Source organism: Osmerus mordax, chromosome 19 (assembly GCF_038355195.1).
Source record: "Osmerus mordax isolate fOsmMor3 chromosome 19, fOsmMor3.pri, whole genome shotgun sequence".
Lineage (NCBI taxonomy): Eukaryota > Metazoa > Chordata > Actinopteri > Osmeriformes > Osmeridae > Osmerus > Osmerus mordax.
In genome coordinates, this window is record NC_090068.1 from 3,492,906 (window position 1) to 3,514,642 (window position 21,737).

A 21,737-nucleotide genomic window follows, 5' to 3' on the forward strand; every position below is an offset into this window, starting at 1 on the left:
CAGACGAGGCCGCCAGACAAGGCCACCATACGAGGCTGCCACTGCAGTGCTGGCTGCCTTAATTATGCTAAGGCACAGCTGACGATGGCCCTAATTATAATGTCAACAGAGCTGGGTCTGCGGTGGCGAGTACCCTGAAGTTTAATCGCTAGCTAGTTACCATAAACCAATCTAGCTCTTGTACCCTAGAGCCCTGCCCGTGAGACTAAGTCTAGCTAACACAAATAATGAAACAAGATTCATTCAGATTAACCCACTAGTAAGATGACAGTCACGATGTTCACTCAGCAGAAACACAGATGCCCTCACTACTTTCCAGATGCACCGTATTGCTTTTAATGGTATATAAGCTGGGCCTCTAGTGTTGGTTGTTGTATAACATATTTTCTTTTCCTCTCAGATATTGTAACTTTTAACATTCAAACAACCCCGTTTTCTGTGACAGGGGGCACTTAATCAAATCCATTGATTAAGCTTTTTGACCTCTAAATTCCTCCGTCCCTCCTTCCAGATTGACAAAACTGACGATAAGTCCCTGGAGGAGCGGGGCCGCATCATGATCTCTCTCAAGTACAGCTCCCAGAAGTCTGGCCTGGTGGTTGGCATCGTCCGCTGTGCACACTTGGCCGCCATGGATGCCAACGGCTTTTCCGACCCCTATGTGAAAACGTAGGTGTTTACCTTTTACATTTACATTTATTCATTTAGCAGACGCTTTTATCCAAAGCGACTTCCAAGAGAGAGCTTTACAAAGTGCATAGGTCACTGATCATAACAACGAGATAGCCACAAAACATTGCGAGTAGCCAAAACATGAAGCACACATTGTGAACAACCAAAGTAAAAAAGGAGTGCAGGAACATTGCCCCTCGCCAATTTATCTCTTTATTTATTGTGGCTTTAAAATCCAGCGGTATGGATAGGGACATCATAGTCTGCAGTGTCTCTTCACTATTGCTGCTGAGCGGGCTTTACAAGCCAGTAGCATCTCCATTAGCTCGTTACCTTTGCTGCATAACTAGCATTACAAGCTTGCTGTTAAATGTTCTGTAATGCTTTGTGTGTCCTATGGTGTTTCAGGTAATATGGGCCATTTAGGCTGGTAAGTATATAGGCCTCTTGTTAATCCAATATTTTCCAGTAGCTTGCTTTTAAATGGTTAGTGTGTTTTGTAATGTATATATTCATAATACAGTCAACTTTTCCTCAGATTTGTGTACTAAACATTCTCAAGAGTCTTCATATGAACTTGTGATTGAATCAAAGTATCAGTTTTTGACCGGCGGATGTGTAAAGCATTATTTTAGCGTTAGCGATAAATTCGATTTGCTTTATATCAACCATTTTTGGAGATATGAAATAGCCTTTGCATATGGTAACATGTTGTAGTGTCTTCCTTGTGACATACCAAGTTACGTGTTGATATCTCAAAGATTTGCTGAGATTTGACCCAAGTTCCTGTTTGGTTTCTTTTATTGCTGATTTTGATTGGCTGTGCCGGACAAACGGTTTATAAAATCAAAACGCCATGGGATAACTTTTGTGAGGCTTGGTCTGAAGCACATCTCTGGTCATTTTGAAGAAGTATGACAAAAATTGTAGGAGGAGTAGGCTTTCAAAGGTTTTTGATACAACCGGAAATAGCGGAAAATCTATATAACCGGAAATTGACGTCATAGGGTGAGTTGAACTCGTCTTGATCCAGGGAATCCAATGGTACCTCATTTTTGAAAATCAGTCATACGGTTCAAAAGTTGCGTGTGTAAACACAAGTCCAACTTTGACCCATTGGTGGCGCTAGAGTGGTCTGATGGGATACATGAAACTTGGTGTAGGTATAGAAGGAACTGTCCTTAATGAGTGTGCCAAATTTCACAAAAAGTTATCCAAGGGTTCTAGGGGCTGCCATTGACTCCCATGGAACTAGAATAATAATAACTAGAGAGGGTACAATTTCTGGGGAAATTGTACGGTGTGCTTGCTTGCGTCGGTTGCAGAGGGGTCCGTTTTTGAATGACATTTTTACAACTGATATTTCTGTATATTTTATATAAAAATGCATAGGGCCTACTTATTATTTGTAAAGATTACATAGATTTAAAAGCATCTTTTTTTTGCTGCTCATTTACAACTCAAAATACGAGTGAAGTGTAGAATGAAATATGATGTCTTCTCATTTCCCCTGCAAGAGGCAGCTGACAGGCTGAATCAAAACGAATACATTTGGCAGACCGGTGTAAAAATGGACCTAATCTCTATGACTTAAACGTCCTTTTAAGTTGTCCCTTCTCGTGATATTTTCAGGCATTTAGCCTACTCATATTGCATTCATTCATTAATAAGGAACCCCCTTTGAAGATTATTCTACGACTTTACCGGCAGAAGATAGAATCGCGATTCAAACAGTACCATCTGCTAACTGAAAATATGCCCCCAAAAACGTAAATAAGCTTGACATTTATTTAGTGGAAAATCGCTCATTCATAAAAAGCTCACTGGTAGCGATCATTGTCAGTAACAACGCAAAATGCGATATAGCCCTGTGTGGAGAAGCTGCCCCGGTAAATTCTACTACTACAGTACAGCACTAGACTACTGCTGTGTTCGTCTTGGTAGCGATTGCGTTGGTTGAATTGGATTTAACGTTCCGTTGTACGGTTTAGGCTGAAATTAATTATTTTCAGGAACAGATTGACAAAGTTTAGGCTGTGGCAATGAAGTTCAGGTTAGTAGTCAGATAGTTTCACTTATTGAAAGACTTTTGATTTAAGTAAGGGGAGTGCCGAACATGTTCTGTCGCCGTTGGACTTCCTAAACAGCTGTGGAGATGTTTTTGTTAGCTACTCACTAGTGTCTCGGGTAGGCTACAGCGTTGCAGTGAGCTACACTGGTTTGAAACCACAGGTAATGGTAATTTCACCAACAAATCGTTTACTAATGTCATAATAAATCCTACAACAAAAATGTATTTGTGAGGATTTTAACGATTGAAAACAGATACGTCATAGACCACTGTAGTATGTGTTGCCCGGGCAACACAGGCTAATGTCATGATGCTAATACTTCAGTGAAATAGTACACTACTGTTTCCGAAAGTAGATGTACTTCCTTAATAATATCATCTTATATTGTACATTACACATCACAATTGTGTGTCATATCACAAAGTAAAATGAGTAAATAGTTATCACCCTGGCCTCTTTGCTTGTGGCGTTTCTGCAGCTGCCTTGCAGTAAAGCAGTTAGCTTAGCTATCTCCCAGAAGTTAACGAGCTGCTAAACTAATGTTCTGCTAGAGGTAGTCACGTGAGTTTTCGTGACGTTAGTGACGTTAGTAACGTTAGTAACGTCAGTGACTGTGGCTAGCAAATTAGCCACCGTTAGCTTCACTTTTTGCCACAAAAACTTAACTTGAGCCATGCAATGGAACGTAAATCCCAATAGAAGAAACTCAATCGCTACCAGGACGAAACTTTTGACACCTAGGTTGTCTATGTAGACCAAATATTGACTGAGTTTTAGGGGGGCAAAAAAAATAAAAAAAATAAAATAATAATAATATATATGTGAGAGAACAAAGGTTGTGCCCTTTGCGAAGGCAAAGCACACCCAATAATAATAAAACTAACAATAACAATAGGTTTCCTCCTTACGGAGGAATCCTAATAACTAGAGAGGGTACAATTTCTGGGGAAATTGTAGGGTGTGCTTGCTTGCGTCGGTTGCACAGGGGTCCGTTTTTGAATGACATTTTTACAACTGATATTTCTGTATATTTTATATAAAAATGCATACTTATTATTTATAAAATTGACATAGATTTAAAAGCATCTTTTTTTTGCTGCTCATTTACAACTCAAAATACGAGTGAAGTGTAGAATGAAATATGATGTCTTTTCATTTCCCCTGCAAGATGCAGCCTCATAGTTGAATAAAAACGAATACATTTGGCAGACCGGTGTAAAAAATGACCTTATCTCTATGATTTAAACGTCCTTTTAAGTTTTTCCCTTATCGTGATATTTTCAGGCATTTAGCCTACTCATTGCATTCATTCATTAATAAAGAACCCCCTTTGAAGATTATTCTACGACGTTACCGGCAGTAGAAGATGGAATCGCGATTCAAACAGTACCATCTGCTAACTGAAAATATGCCCCCCAAAACGTAAATAAGCTTAAGTAAGGGGAGTGCCGGACATGTTCTGTCGCCGTTTGACTTCCTAAACAGCTGTGTAGATGTTTTTGTAGTGTCTCGCGTAGGCTACAGCGTTGCAGTGAGCTACACTGGTTTGAAACCACAGGTAATGATAATTTCACCCACAAATCGTTTACTTGTAATCTAATGTCATAATAAATCCTACAACGAAAATGTATTTGTGAGGAATGTTTATTTTAACAATTGAAAACAATTGCTTCATAGACCACTGTAGTATGTGTTGCCCGGGCAACAGAGGCTAATGTCATGATGCTAATACTTCAGTGAAATAGTAGACTACTGTTTCCGAAAGTAGATGTACTTCCTTAATAATATGAGCTTATATTGTACATTACACATCACAATTGTGTGTCATATCACAAAGTAAAATGAGTAAATAGTTATCACCCTGGCCTCTTTGCTTGTGGCGTTTCTGCAGCTGCCTTGCAGTAAAGCAGTTAGCTTAGCTATCTCCCAGAAGTTAACAAGCTGCTAAACTAATGTTCTGCTAGAGGTAGTCACGCGAGTTTTCGTGACGTTAGTGACGTAAGTAGCGTCATTGACTTTGGCTAGCAAGTTAGCCACCGTTAGCTTCACTTTTCGCCACAAAAACTTAACTTGAGCCATGCAATGGAACGTAAATCCCAATAGAAGCAACTCAATCGCTACCAAGACTAAACTTTTGACACCTAGGTTGTCTATGTAGGCCACATATTGACTGATTTTTAGGGGCGCGAAAATAAACAATAATAATAATAATAATAAATATATATGTGAGAGAACAAAGGTTGTGCCCTTGCCGAAGGCAAAGCACACCCAATAATAATAATAATATGTAGAAACACTTAAGGTGGCTTTGCGGCTTGGCCACCAATAAAAAGTAACCAATGGCAACCTCTATTGTGAATAGAACATATTAGCCTATATAATGTGTTCAGTCATCATAGCCCCTAATGTGCGAACAAAATGTAGGCCTAGGCCAGTAGCCTCGCATTCAGCATTCATTAGAATCTCTCACACACAGTAGGCCTACACAAATCCATGCATAAAATTAATGATCTGTCCATTTACCAAATACATTATATTCAAATTCAACGATAAGAGGTCATAAGCCCCCCAAAATGAAGTTAAAGACAGTAGCCTATAGGCATCCTAACAGTGACAACTTATAATAAACAAACATAGGCCTATATAACAATTCTTTCAGCAACAATTTGGGCGAGCTACACGCAAACCAAGCCCCCATGAGAAAATAAAACCGAATCCGCAACACACAAGGTGCACTGCACCTTCAGGCATGCTACGATTGAACTAAAATTCCATTAGACTATAATCATTTTCTTTTCCGAACTGACATGTATTGGGATATTCAAAACCAGCAAACTCATAGCCTACACACAGGTCAAAACACAAACACATTTATGAAACTTTAGTTTTATAAAGGCAGAATATATGCAGACATGAAACCAAGGCCACAACAAATGCCCTTGACTATTTAAATCATCATCTGTCTGTTCTTATCTTTAGCAAATCTGTCGATTACTTCGTTAATGTCAATCTCGATTGTTGGACAGCCGCTCCTCTCCCATGCTTGATCGCAAGAAACTCTTTATTAATTTCAGACGGCTGAAAGGCCTCTCCGCCTTAAGGCTTATATATATGCTTCTGCCTTTTCGAAAAACGGACACATGGGAACGCCCTCTTCTCCAAGGAACGCCCTCTACGAGCTCTCCGTCAGCCCTCGGAGAGCCCCGGAGAGCTCGACGTGCACCTCCTGAATTTTCTAACTATCCGTCGTGAGCGACGGAGAGCTACGGACACCCCCTTGGCTGTGATTGGTCAGTATTAAGAATCGCTTGCGTCAGGGGCGGGGTTGCCGGGATAAACAGGACTAACAGAATCCTTTGACCGCCATTGCTGTAAGTTTTCACAATTCATATTTCAGCTAAACAGTACATGTAAATCAGCATCTGAATTAAAATGTGACGAGAAATGGGCAGTGTAGTTGCTGAAAATGTGCGTATTTTATTGATGAAACGGCTAATTTGTAAATTTGCTCCGACTTCTCGATAACCTAGGTAAATAAACACTCCACGACGATTTACAAAAAACCGTTGCGCCACCTACTCTTCTGGCGGTGAATTGTTTTCAGCACCCACAGCCTACGGAGAAACAAGCGGAGCTGGTTCATGAAGGAGGACGTGAGACATAGCGCGCCACTAGCAACGCGTCATGTTATGCGCAGGGCACTCCCTCCTAATAGGGCGGGGTATATAAGGGGTTCCCGGCATATGCATCGCTAGTGCGACATAGACTTCAGTCTTCCTGCTGCCTCCGCCTCCCCGGCCTCCACCCTTGGTTCTGTTTCCTGTTTCAGGGGGAATGCGTCTCTGCTCGGAGGTCGAGACGGTGTCTCGTTGGATGCGGCAGGGAGCCGATGCGAGCAGAACCACAATGCCAAATCAAATGTACAATCGAGTTTTGTATAGTGGGAAATAAAGTAGTCGTAAAGTCATACTGAGTCCTCCTGCCTGAACCATAAACGCTGTCTATCCGTCCGTATCCGTGCGTATCCGTGCGCCCGCCCATCCGTAAACGGAGACGCAGAAGCATATTGCGGCCTTTAGCACTGATTATCGGAATTGTCAAATAAATGCGATAAAGAATGGCAAGGTTGGGGAAAGCATGGTCCATTTTGTTGTCAATGAGAAATGGTAGGATGCTGTGTGTGTTTCGTTCATGTTTTTCCATGCTCAGCTCACGGTACATAGTACGAAATGTGACAAATTCATAAACCACATCATCGGCCTTAGACAGATCCTCCGAATAGAACTCCACAAGCGCTCTAACTTTCCGAGCAGCATCAGGGTGACAAAAAAATTTCAGGTTCATCACAGCAAATTTCTCGGCCATTCTCCTGAAATCAGCAAAGCGATGCTCCCGGTCGTGTAGATTCACCCTCGACAACATCCGGAAGATCAGGAGATACCTGTCTGAGCATTCCACCCAGCTGCTAGTCCAAGCATTTGTCCTCTCAAAGTTGGACTACAGCAACTCGCTGCTCGCCGGTCTCCCAGCATGCGCAACCCGCCCTCTCCAGAGGATTCAAAACGCGGCAGCCCGTCTGGTCTTCAATCTACCCAGACGCTCCCATGTTACCCCGCTCCTCTTCTCCATTCACTGGCCCCCCAATGGTGGAATCAACTCCCCACCTCCATCAGGGACACTGACTGTCTCCCCACCTTCAAGAAAAGGCTCAAGACACACTTGTTCCAGGAGTACAACGGCACTTAGGAATGATTGGCTGGACCTGATGTTAGTTTCCTCCAGGATCACAATGACTCTTATTGAGAGACTTGTTGCTCTTGTTGGTTTGTTGTAACTGTCTTAAAATGATTGTACTCGCTGTGAAATATATTATTGTTGCTTGCTTTTTTTCCTCACAGGTACACTCTTGCACTTTTTGAGGTTCTTGCTGTTTAATTGTAACTTGTCTAACTACATGCTCTTATTGTTCTTCCCTTTCTGACTTATTTGGTTTCACAATGTATGCTTCATGTTTGGGGCTACCTCGTTGTTATGATCAGTGACCTATGCACTTTTGTAGGCAACAGTCCTCTCCCATCTTGAGCCCCGTAACTACCTCCTTATTGGTCATAGGCCCCTCTGCAGATTGGCAAGAATGCAGCCGCCCGTCTAACCTTCAAGCTCCCAACTTCCCCCTGAGGTTTCTTCACTGGCTGCACATCACTGTAAGGATCAGGCACAAATATCTGACACGTGTCTTTGCTGGGCATAATCCAGCCGTATGTACCGACTCTGGCACTTCGCTCTGCGACATTGGGTCGTCTTGCGACTCCTGCACGAAATGGGAGAAATAAGGGTCCTCGCGCTCCTATTATGCAGTACTTCTACCTTGTATTCAATATCCTGTTGTTATACTGTCTGGCAAAAGACTACACCTACAGGTGTTGCACTTATAATATTATGCCAAATATGTTGTTAATTTTGCACTGTACAGTGTCTACACTGCTGTAATCGAGATGTTGTTGTTAAGACTGTAGCTAGCTACTGTAATTTCCATGTTATTATAGAACTATGCATTTAACCCATATTTCTTCTTCTGTATTTTATATGTGCACTATTCATATATTGCTTTGCATGATAGCATCTACTAATTGAAATTAAAACATTTTTTTATCCCATTCCCTCGCAGCAAAGTCAAGCTGTCTTCCACCCCTTCGCACCATCTTCCTCTTCAGCACTCAGACAAAACATTATGTGGTCTTGCAAGGCAGTAAAACAATTTCAAATTCTGAATATGTTCTCTTCCTGAATGTGCATTGTCATTGGCCATTCACAAGACCCCAACATTTGAAGTGCCAAGAGTAAAACACATTTTCCTGATAAGTGGGCCTTACTTTCAAACATAAGCGTTCATGCAAATGTGTGTATGAATATACTCAGGTAATCAACAAAACAATACTAATTGTGGCAGCCATTTGTTGAATGCAATACACTTGCCAGATTGGATGCAATCCCACACCCCCCTCTTGTGAGAAACATTTATATCTGTCTTTTATTTGATTAAGTTAAATTGAAATGCACATATGTATTGGTTGTCTTCTCCCTTTTTTTTATTTTACTGAAAATACTATCTGTGTGAGTCTAATATGGTGTTTTAGAAAACATAGGGAATTAGCCATTTGTTGTTACTATGCTTATGACCACCATGTGTGGTCATAAGCATGTGTCCTTAGATTTAGAATTCCCAGAAGACTACAGTCTGAACCAAAATAAGTGTTGCTTTAAACCTGCAATCTGCTTCCTCTACAGGTACCTTAAGCCAGACGAGAACAAAAAGTCTAAGCACAAAACTGCTGTGAAGAAAAAGACCCTAAATCCTGAATTTAATGAGGTAAAACAGTGTGCCCTCTGTCTCCTTCTTCAATCACCTAATTTCAGTCTATTGGTTGTCTTCACAGCTAACTATCCTTTTGAACTTTAATACAAACTCAGCTTCCAAAAGCTATTCACCTAGTCTGTCTATTCCCACACAGTCTTACCTCCAAATTACTGTGAACCTTGCTATATTAAGTGTCAATGTGTCTGCAAAAACTAATTGAGATTGGATTCTTGTCAGGGTATTCTCAACGCAAATGTTTTTTTGATCACCGAAGCCAGTAGTTCATCAGTTTGGTTCTCAAAGTACTGTGTTAGTCGTCAGCCTATTTGCTTCCACATTAGTTGATGTCTTGATTACAATTACTGCAAATTTCCAATTTTGGAAATAACAGTGATTGTGTTCATGTCTCCTGCCTTCACCATCATACCCCAGCGTTTCCAAATATTCTCATAAAATCTCATTCATATCAGTGGCCTTTATAGTTTACTGTTTAGCCTGTAAAGGAGAGACCCTAATACTCATGTCACTGAGGATTCCATCGCAGCGCTGACCACTTCTTCACTTGCTCACGGGTCCTTGAACACTTGAATTCATGACTGAGACTTGACAGTGGCATGGAGAGCCTTGGCCTAGAACATCCAGCCATATCAGAAGGGGATGCCCTCATAGATCGCCACACGCAGGCCTGCTACTTGAGATTTACACTGACATTTTGCTCTGCATCTTTGTCCGTTTGCATTTCAGCCACAGATCAGCTATTTGCTACACTTGGAAGAGATTTGGTCCATTTAAGGCAAACGGATATGCCTGAGAATTGATAGATTTATATAAAGATGATCAGAAATATGGTCAGAGATGGTAAATGAAAAATAATTCATTCATGAAGATGAGGGGTTGGAATTGGAATTGAATTCATGCACTCTAATTCAGTGATTCTTTGCCATAGGGCCGTGGCCCAAACTTGGGCCGCCAGCGCCCCCTAGAGGGCCGCAAAAAACGTTCAGTTCGACCATGTTCAGTTCGACCATGTGGAGGCGGTAATGCAATCAGTTGTGTAAAAAGCGCCAATACACAGAGAAGAAATTGAGAAGTTTTAAAAAAAGAAAAAAAGAAGACGAACGTCCTGCCGACACCCGCACCCAAAAGACAAAGTTTTTTTATCTAGAGACCAAGCACCCGATGCTCATGGGAAAGCCGGTGGAATATTTTAAGAGGAAGGAAAGTGGGCTGCAGATGCAGAAAAAGTCTGTCGTGTCACTGACAAGCAACTCTAAATGTGCATTGAAAGCCAGCTACCTCGTAGCAGGACGTGTGGCACAGAGTAAGAAAGCATTCACCATAGCGGAGGAGTTGGTTCTGCCTGCCGCTGTTGATATGTGCCGTGAGCTAATCGGAGAGGCCGCTGCAAAAAAGCTGCTGACCATCCCACTCTCAAACGACACTGTGAGTCACCGTATCGCGGACATGGCCTCAGACATACAGCATCAACTTACAGAAAGAATAAAAAGTAGCCCTTTTTTTATTTGCAATTAGACGAGTCCACGGATGTCACAAATGCTGCACTGCTGCTAGTTTTTGTTCGCTATCGCTGGGACAGTAGTTTGCACGAAGACATACTGTTTGGTGGAGAGCTACCAACACGAACTACGGCTCAGGAATGTATCCGCTGCATGGATAACTACTTCACTGAGAACGGCCTGGACTGGCAGAACTGTGTCGGGGTGTGCATTGATGGTGCAGAATCAATGACTGGCAAGCATCATGGTGTCATTAGACAGATACTTGATGGACACACTGTTTTCTCCACCGTGAAAGCCTTTCAGCAAAAAAGATTTCACCAGATCTCCACCAGGTGATGGATGCAAGTGTAAAAACCATAAACTTTATAAAAAACAATGCTGTGAACTCCAGATGTTTTGCTAAGCTTTGTGAGGACATAGAAGCAGATCATGTCCAGCTGCTATATCATAGTGAAGTGAGATGGCTCTCAAGAGGACTGGTCCTCAATCGTTCGTTTGAACTGAGGAATGAGGTGTTCTCTTTTCTCACCGAGAAAAATTCCCATCTTGCACATTACTATGCTGACACAATGTTCACAGCAAAACTTGCCTACATCTGTGACATTTTTTCCTTACTGAACCAACTGAACACCTCACTTCAAGGAAGAAACAGCAACATATTTTGTGTTGCAGACAAAGTTGAAGCTTTCAAGAGGAAACTTGCTTTGTGGACCAAGAGGGCCCAGGAAAAGAGGATGGACATGTTTCCACTTTTGTCCGACATTTTGGAAAACTCCCCTCAGGTGAAGATCAGTGACTCAGTCTCCCAGCAACTCTCACAACTGGCAGATAAATTTGGTGACTACTTTCTGGAGGATCTCAAAGAGGGAAACATGTGGATTTTGGACCCATTTTCAGTGGATTCCACTGCAAATGAGGTTGCTCTGCCCTCACACCTAGAATCCCAGCTTCTGGAAGTTTCCACTGACAGCACTTTAAAGCTGCAGTGGGGCAAACTGGACCTGGGCTCCTTCTGGATTGCTGTCTCAAAGGAGTACCCATGTCTTGCACTGAGGGCTGTGAAACTCCTTATCCCATTCACAACTAAGACCAAAGCCCGAAACAGACTCAGAACAACACTGGAGGCTACTCTGAGAGTGAGCATTTCTCCCATTCCACCCAGACTGGATCTGATTATGTCTCAGAGGCAGGCCCAAGTGTCTCATTAAGAGGTGAAGATAAAAAGGGAGTTGTATTATTGTTGTTAATTGTTGTTATTATTTGTGTCATTGTTCATTTATCACAGATATAAGGATTCTTCTGGTTCTGCCATGCAAAAATGGAGACTGCTGAAGCAATTTTCAAATGGCTTTGCAGATTATAAGGCTATAGTTTCACTTGCACTTTATTTCAATTTCATTTACAATTTATTTATTTATATTTATAGATTTATATTATTTGAATGCATTTATTTTATCCCTCACCCCGTTTATCACCCCGTTTTTATTGATTGAATGATTTATATATAATTTGGTGCATGTCGCGGCGGTAACCCTCGGACTCGGTGGTGGACGCCGGAGGTGAGGGAAGCCGTCAAGCTGAAGAAGGAGGCCTATTGGACTTTGTTGGCTGGTAGGACTCCAGAGGCAGCTGATGTGTACCGGCAGGCCAAGCGGAATGCGGCTTTGGCGGTCGCGGAGGCAAAAACCCGGGCGTGGGAGGAGTTCGGCGAGGCCATGGAGAATGACTTCCGAACGGCTTCGAAAAGGTTCTGGACAACCATCCGGCGACTCAGGAGGGGGAAGCAGTGCACTGTCAACGCTGTATATGGTGGGGATGGTGCGCTGCTGACCTCGATGGGGGACGTCCTGGATCGGTGGAAGGAATACTTTGAAGACCTCCTTAATCCCACCAACACGCGTTCCGACGTGGAGGCAGAGTCTGGGGACATTGGGGGGGGCCCTTCTATCTCTGGGGCTGAGGTCGCCGAGGTGGTTGAAAAGCTCCGCGGTGGCAAGGCCCCTGGGGTGGATGAGGTCCGCCCGGAGTTCCTTAAGGCTCTGGATGTTGTAGGGCTGTCTTGGTTGGCACGACTCTGCAACATCGCGTGGACATCAGGGACAGTGCCTCTGGACTGGCAGACCGGGGTGGTGGTTCCCCTCTTTAAAAAGGGGGACCGGAGGGTGTGCTCCAACTTTAGGGGGATCACACTCCTCAGCCTCCCTGGGAAAGTCTATTCAGGGGTGCTGGAGAGGAGGGTCCGTCGGATTGTCGAACCTTGGATTCAGGAGGAGCAATGTGGTTTTTGTCCTGGCCGTGGAACTGTGGACCAGCTCTATACCCTCGGCAGGGTTCTGGAGGGTGCATGGGAGTTCGCCCAACCAGCCTACACATGTTTTGTGGATTTGGAAAAGGCGTTCGACCGTGTCCCTCGGGGGCTCATGTGGGGGGTGCTCCGGGAGTACGGGGTACCGGACTCCCTGATCGGGGCTGTTCGGTCCCTGTACGACCGGTGCCAGAGTTTGGTCCGCATTGCCGGTAGTAAGTCGAACTTGTTCCCGGTGAGGGTTGGACTCCGCCAGGGCTGCCCTTTGTCACCGATTCTGTTCATAACTTATATGGACAGAATTTCTAGGCGCAGCCAGGGCGTTGAGGGGGTCCGGTTTGGGGACCCCAGGATCGGGTCGCTGCTTTTTGCGGATGATGTGGTCCTGTTGGCTACATCGGGCCGTGACCTCCAGCTCTCACTGGAGCGGTTCGAAACCGAATGCGAAGCGGCTGGGATGGAAATCAGCACCTCCAAATCTGAGGCCATCGTTATCGACCGGAAAAAGGTGGAGTGCAATCTCCGGGTCGGGGAGGAGATCTTGTCCCAAGCGGAGGAGTTCAAGTATCTCGGGGTCTTGTTCACGAGTGAGGGAAGGATGGAGCGCGAGATCGACAGGCGGATCGGTGCGGCGTCCCAAGCGGAGGAGTTCAAGTATCTCGGGGTCTTGTTCACGAGTGAGGGAAGGATGGAGCGCGAGATCGACAGGCGGATCGGTGCGGCGTCCCAAGCGGAGGAGTTCAAGTATCTCGGGGTCTTGTTCACGAGTGAGGGAAGGATGGAGCGCGAGATCGACAGGCGGATCGGTGCGGCGTCCCAAGCGGAGGAGTTCAAGTATCTCGGGGTCTTGTTCACGAGTGAGGGAAGGATGGAGCGCGAGATCGACAGGCGGATCGGTGCGGCGTCCGCAGTGATGCGGGCTCTGCATCGGTCCGTTGTGGTGAAGAAGGAGCTGAGTCGAAAGGCGAAGCTCTCTATTTACCAGTCGATCTACGTTCCTACCCTCACCTATGGTCACGAACTGTGGGTAGTGACCGAAAGAACGAGATCGCGAATACAAGCGGCCAAAATGAGTTTTCTCCGCAGGGTGTCCGGGCTCTCCCTTAGAGATAGGGTGAGAAGCTCGGTCATCCGGGAGGGGCTCAGAGTAGAACCGCTGCTCCTCCGCGTCGAGAGGGGCCAGTTGAGGTGGCTCGGGCATCTGATAAGGATGCCTCCTGGACGCCTCCCTGGTGAGGTGTTCTGGGCACGTCCCACTGGGAAGAGGCCCCGGGGAAGACCCAGGACACGCTGGAGGGACTATGTCTCTCGGCTGGCCTGGGAACGCCTCGGGGTCCCCCAGGAAGAGCTGGTGGAAGTGGCCGGGGAGAGGAAAGTCTGGGCCTCCCTTCTTAGGTTGCTGCCCCCGCGACCCGACCCCCGGATAAGCGGAAGATGATGGATGGATATATAATTAATTTTTTATTAATTTAAAGTAAAATCCTACTATTGGTCTTTTTTATTGTTATTAAAAAGCCTGACTTGATCCTTGAAATTTTTTCTTGTCACAGCTTGAATTGGTCCATGAATTATCAGCTTGTTCGGTGTCATGATACAGTATGGATACAGCAGGTTTACATAAACGTTTAATAAAAGTCTTTGTGATGATCCCATTTTATCATGTAATTTTATTTGACAAGGTTTTTGAATGTTAAACAGTAAGTGGATTTGGTTCATTATTGAATACAAATCAAACCAAGAGTGAAGTCAATTAAACCTATACATAGTTCATATTTAATGGGCCCCGGGCCACTTTGTACTATAAAAATTGGGCCTCAAGGTCAAAAAGGTTAAGAACCCCTGCTCTAATTAATGCTCTCTCAGACTCTGCAAATATGAAACTCTTTAAACCAATTTTTCTGTTGCGGTCTCACTAGGAGTTCTTCTACGACATAAAATATGCAGACCTCACCAAGAAGACCCTGGAGGTGACGGTGTGGGATTACGACATCGGCAAATCCAATGATTTTATAGGTATGCATAGGACACCATGTCTCATCTCTACTGAACCAAACAGATCTATAGCCATGGCCAAAAATATTGGCAGTGACATCAATTTTGATTTGCAACGTTTGCTGCTTCAGTATTTGTAGATAATTCTTTTCACATGTTTCTATGCTATACTGGAAAACAATGATTAACTACTTACCAACCGAGAGTGAGGTCATGCCGGGAAATATCAAACAAAAATAACGAGGTTGATACGGCAAAGTGAAGGTTTGATATTTCCATGCATGACCGAACGGTCGAGGTTAGTAAGTTGTTTATTATATGGTATTTTTAGCTCTTTTCATTTTGCAAATGAAAATAAATGGTAGGCGAATTGTAGCTCGTTCTCAAGTCTTCTCACGGTGTGTTAAGGGGTGTTGCCTAGCAACCAATTACTTTTGATAGAAAGCGGACAACACAGTTCTGCTAAAATGCCTTTAATTCCAACACAAATAACGACTCTTTTAGAAAGTTAACAATGTCTTCGTCGCTGTGCTGTTGATGTCTTCAGTTTCGTCTGGATAGTAAAACTCAGCTGACTCCTCGATTTCGCTCATTTTGAAGATGACATCAGACCAGGGCAATAAGAATACGTATCAGACCGCAGACCGGCAATGAGGTCAATACGCGGCTGGCATGACTACCCATTAACCAATCAGAACGCTCGTACTGTCGTTGCCATATAATAAAAGCATTTAATAAATGTTAAAGGGGTGATTGACTGGGTTTTTGGGGTATTTCACACTGTTCCTTAAGGTCTCCGAATAGGGTATGTAACATTGGTTGGGCTGAAAAAATTGCCCGGGTGCTGTTCTGTGCCCCCCTGATGCATCCAGTGAAATTTCCTGGGAAAAAACGATTGGTTTTCTCCTTTTATGGTATGCTCACGAATATATAGATGAGCTGCGTGCTGATTGGTTGGTTTACAATGAGTGAAGCTGCGGAGAAAAGACGCAACACGGCCAACAGCACTCACTGAAGAAAGGAGACATGAAATAAAAACGAACAAATAAATCTATTGTGTCTACACAACACTGTTTTAAACAGATTGACTAGATATCATTTGAAATGATTACGTTAGTTGTTTCCACTTCTGTTGTCGAAGCAAACAGGATCGCCTTAGGTGGGTAACTACAGCTTTGCAAACAAACTATCGTGATTCAACTCAGCTTCAGTTACCTCTAGCTATCTTGCTGAAAAATAGATCTGGACAAACATGCATCTTGAATTGTAGATTTACATCACAACACTAGTTATTTATTTGAATGAAACACAGTCAGGAACATGAAATAATGTTAGCGCCATTGCCAATAAACTAGTTTACCTGCCTATAGTCTAGGTGTTTTTGCTATCTAGCTGTTCTTGCATTCCTTGCAAATCAGCGTTAATAAATAGGGATATTCCCATAGATAAATATCAGCCATACCTGTCTAGTGTCTTGTTCTTTGGGAAGATGGTGAAAAGTTTCAGGATTCCCGGTACAGCCTGGAACACTGCATTTACGGCACTCCATTTTCAATATCTTGAAAAGGTATTAACTTTCTTATTTTTAATTACTGTGGAAGTACAGAGCAGCGCGCAGCTAGCCAAAAAAGTGTCGGAGATCGACGCAACCTCCGTTTATGTTCCTGGACCAGAAAACCAGAGGGCGGGTAAATGTACATTTTGGGGCGTGACAAAGTTGATGCTGCAACTTGTGACGTCACAAGTTGCACTGTTTCAAAAGCTAGCGTTTGCAAGTTGCAGTTTCAAAATAGTAGTGAGAAGTGACATTTTTATAGGAAAGAGGTTTCAATGGACTTTGAGGTTCACTGTGTGTCTATTTTACACACCAAACTGTCATTTTTCAACTATGACAAGGTAAAATCGATTTTGCAATCAATCACCCCTTTAAAGGCTTATTGGCAAAAACATTCATTTTATAGCAATCAGTCTGCTCTTCAATCAGAAAGATTGAGTGATATCACCCAACTAGTACTCGTTCACACTTTTCCATGTGCTGATATGACTGCTGGTATTTTTTGTGTGTGATGAATGCTTTGGGCCAATTAAGTTATTATTTAAAATGCATCTGATAGATCTGCACAATAATCTGGAATTAATGTGAATCGGCACCACAACAACTGAAGCAGCAAGCTTTGCGAAACACAAAATGTATGTCACTGGCACTGGCAATACTTTTAGCCATGGCTGTAGCTAAAGCAAAGCCATACACCACCCACACCAGGAAAACACTGGCATTAGACTCACTAGATGATCGCTGATCATCATGCACCTGGCACCTCTGTTTATGACACATACTCCATGTTACGAACCTCGTCTAGGGGAAAGGCCGTAACAATACTCACAAGCCTAAATACTGAAATGCCATGAAACCGGGACACTGTGGTATATGAAAAGTAATTTATTTCTTAACAAAAAAACAACAGACGACACAGGGAACAATTGAATAACGAACAGTGGCAAAGAAAAGCAATTACAAAAAAAGTGTCCTATCTACCTAACCAAAAAGAAAGTCCCTATATTAAACATACATTGGGTGGCACACGTTCCTTACCTAAGGTGTTTAACAGAGGTTAGCTACGTGATGGGATGTATGCCTATGTGGGCAGTTTACCTGTTCCAAACCCCCTGTGCAACTGGACTAAGAACTGAAATAACAGAAAGCATGATACTGCGCATCGACACCAACAGGAACACTAAAAGGAAACAGGAGGACACACAAGACAGAACACACATGCAAACAGGGCGAGGGACGTAACACTCCACCAGCTATTTACCATCTGTCTTGGCCAGACACCTAAAACAAGAACCACCTAAAACAACAATCAGACAACCAAACCGGGAGAGTTTAGGAGATGAATAAGGTGCAATTGTTCGGGATAGCCATATAGCCTCTTTGACTGAGTAATCATATCTCATGTACAGTACATACATAGCAAATTTAAATAGAAACAAAATGTGATAAATACTGCAAACATGTGGTTAAAGGCAGGGTAGGCAAGTTCAGAATCAGAATTCGGTTTATTCGCCATGTATGTTATACAAAAACTGAATTTACTGTGGCAGGGAGGTGCAAAACACTAAACAAGTTGCACGACGCTAGCTATTTTAGCTTCTTTTTGACAAGATTCAAACCAAAATATACCACCTCTTCCCTTCAAAGCCACTCCCACAAAACTACAGTAACGAGCATTGAGTAGAGGGGCAGAGTGAGTGCAGGTAGGTAGGTAGGTAGGTAGGTAGACAGACAGCCTGTTCAATCAATAGCCCTTAATGATTGGTTGTGTTTATCACAGTATTGCAACGCCCACAGATGTCAGAATTATTTCATATTGACGTCAAACCTTTAGATATATTGATTGCTATCAAGACGGGAAGTTACTTTCGGCAAAGATGACAAAAGGTGCTTCTCAACAACATTGCCTACCCTGCCTTTAATGTTTGATAATCCCATTTCAAAATCTTAGTAGAGGGAACATTTTCCATGTTGCCTCTTGATACCTATCTAATTTTTTTATATAGCGTGGTTATATATAGCGTGGTTAATTAAATGTTTTATAACCCTTTGTTTTATCTGTATTTCCCTCCTGTGTCCATTCACAGGTGGTGTTTCTCTGGGCATCAATGCCAATGGTGAGAGGCTCAAACACTGGTTTGACTGTCTCAAAAACAAGGACAAGAAAATAGAGCGCTGGCACACACTGACCAATGAACTTCCCGGTTCTGTGTTTAGTGACTGAAGGGCCACCCTCCCCTCACTCCCACTCCCAACAAGCTCCTTACTCCTGAGTCTCTGTGGATATAGAGTCCAGCCTTGACCGACGCTCCAGCTTTTTGCCTGCATTTGGAGATGTTTACGTAACCAGCTTCCTCCTCTCCAACCCTCAAGCTCCTTTTCATTTCTCTCCTCTCCAAAGCTGTTAAATTCATAGTTATGATACTGTCCCTCTGGTAGTGTGCTGTGTCTTTAGGGCTCATGTAATGACACGGTTTTTCTGTTGATCCTGCAACAGCAGTTTGGTGTTTTGAGAAAATGTTAGCTGTATGTCCAACAATACTGCAAGTCAATGACATACTGCACCACATGATTCTAATCATTTATTGACAAGTTAGACATGCCAGATTGTTTGAAGGCATGCACTTTGTTATAATCATGGGATATACAAAAATATAGTTTACTTCAGACATCAGCATGTAATGTTTACAACATTTCAGGACAGAGATTCACACAAACTGTACCACTGTTTTTTGGAAAAGGGAACTTTTGCAGGAGAGAGGGCCAAATTACATACAGTACACTTTACACAGATAAGTTTAAGATCATTGCTAATATCCCATCCTGTGTGGTTGGGGATTGGGTTGGATTGTGTAGTGCAGGTATTTTTATTATACTAGCAAAGTATGTTGTTGCTTACGTATGTTGTTTTCTCAAGTAGTGTAAATTGTGAGCTTCCTCAGTGAGTGTATCAATGAATGTATGTAATTATAACCCCCGGATCCCAGAGTAACACCAATGAGAATGTGCACCCAAGTGCTGTGTTACTGAAACCTTTCATACGTGAAAAGTCATGGTTTGAGATTGTAAGCATGCAAAGTTGTTCATATTGACAGAGGGAAGGGAATCTAGAAACTTCTTCAATCCCAATGTCAAACTGTCAGAAATGATGTCTGCATCAACAATCACATTATTTAATCCCCATACATTTATATATGTACAGTATATGTATATTTTGTTGTTGTTGTTGATTGTTTATAATTTATAATACGAGGGCTGTCATTGTCAGTCTAGGCACAACTGTGCTTAGTCCAAGGCTTCTATATACACAAGATTGTGTGTCAAAACTAATTTAATGATATGTCAAAAAATGTCTAGCTTCATTATGAAGTCAACATTTATTTTATATAAACTTTGCAATTATTTTATTGTTGCCCATTGTCTGCCTGACTAAAAGTATGTTCATGTGTGTGTTTGTGTGTGAGAGATACATATTTGTGCTCTATGAGGTGAGCCGGTGACATAAATATGGCTGAAAGTTTGATCCTAAGTGGTAAAAACTGTTTATTATTATTTATAATAATATAATATTATTTTTTATTATTAACAAATGTTTGTTTCTGTTTACTCCACTATTATAATACCTTCATTGTTCTTAGCTATTTCATTTGTTTAATAATTTATGTAAGATAGTGTTATTAATTTTGTAGTGTTATGTTTCAAGAGATGTCACATTCCTTACTAATTCTGTAAGTCTTATTTTAAACAGCCATTAGATCTTCATCAGTAAATAAGGTGTACTTAAGGTTCACTTTTTCTTCATATCACCAGTTTACTCAAATGGACAAAAATGTCTCAGCTCACTGTCTGTAAGGACATTGATTTGAAAGGTGCAAGTTTCTATAGATTCCAACATCCTTTCTTCTACAAATGAGAATTTTCTTTGAATGCAAGATCCTGCCCAAGTCCCTCCTCCCTGAGCCAACAGGTGTCAGGCATTGTATATTATGATGCTGATCTCTCAATTGAATGCATTATTAGAACTAACCTTTGACATTTTGTAATGTTCGCCTTTGTACTCAATATTATGACAAAAATGCATGCAGGTGTTCTTGGTTTGTCATGAAATGACTTTGCTTAATGTTTGATAATGCTGTTTTTTCTGTGAAAAAAATCACAATCATGGATGCTACAAGAATGTCAATCCTTCTTCTGGACAAATATTTTGTACCTTTGAACACTACTGCATTGCCTGTGCAGCTATTGTATTGACTGGAGGTGTGCCTGCATGTATTGAAAAATCTCTCCTCGGTTCTTTGTCTTTTTTTTTTTAGCTCAGGCAAGTGTTTGCAAATTTGGTGGTTCTCTAGTTCTTTATTAACAAAAGAAGCATTTTTCTCCTTTCACCTTACTCTTGCACCAAATGGCCAAATTGTCGTGTCTTTTCTTTTGTAACAGTGTATTTTTGCAAAGCTCACTTTATAAAGATGAGCTTAATCAATTTATTCGCTTTGAATATGATACCATTTGGTACCTTTATGTTCCAGTGTGTTCTGTCAGAAGGCTGTTTAATTTTGTTAAATATTTTCCACCCCAGTGACATGGGCTTAATGTGTTGAAACACTGTGTTATGGTCATTATGGTCAAGGCATTGGTGCAAGGTTCAGGTTGAAGCATAAACTGTGTACTCCAGAGTATATCTGTGGTGAGGGGGGCACACCAGGCAACAGATTTAGGTTTTTTAATGTTTTCTGGTCCGGATGACATCTGGTCTTTTTTGGCTAAAGACTGATAAATACAGTATACCTGGTATATGACATTAGGTATTCCGTATATTTAGATATATCTAAGGGTGTTAAAGACAGACCTTTTCCCATTCTGTTGCCAGACTACCATGGGTATTCATTCTTCATAACTAAAGAGTTTACTTTATTCATGGAATACCATGATGACACACTATTCAGTAAGTGAATTTCTTTGGACCCTGCAAAAACTAAAATTAGAGCATAATCCAGTCTGTTCACAATTGTATTCCATATTTGTTTATTATTACTTTATCCCCATTTTTACTCTGGCAAATGGTGTGCTATTTGTATATAAAAAATGTAATCCTGTTAAATAAAGTAGAGAACCCCACCCCCCAAAAAATGTGTTTTTACATGTTAGAAGGAAGATGTTAATCTTCCTTGTGCTTTTTTGCTAATATTTATTTATTTCACAACAGTGTTAAAGTGTTAGTGTTCGACTGCCAAAAGCTTTTGAAATATTATGGGCCGATAAAGAG

The 21,737-nt window shown here is 42.2% G+C and overlaps 1 protein-coding gene across 1 annotated transcript in view; it reads left to right on the forward strand.

The window, feature by feature from the left end:
• doc2b (double C2-like domains, beta) overlaps positions 1-18,698 on the forward strand; it is a 196,668-nt gene extending 177,970 nt beyond the window's left edge. Inside the window, exons 6-9 of the mRNA XM_067257791.1 lie at positions 512-669; positions 9,033-9,114; positions 14,844-14,940; positions 18,562-18,698. Coding sequence (XP_067113892.1) covers positions 512-669; positions 9,033-9,114; positions 14,844-14,940; positions 18,562-18,698 — 474 coding nt within the window. The remainder of the gene's footprint in view (positions 1-511; positions 670-9,032; positions 9,115-14,843; positions 14,941-18,561) is intronic.
• Positions 18,699-21,737: the final 3,039 nt, after the last annotated feature.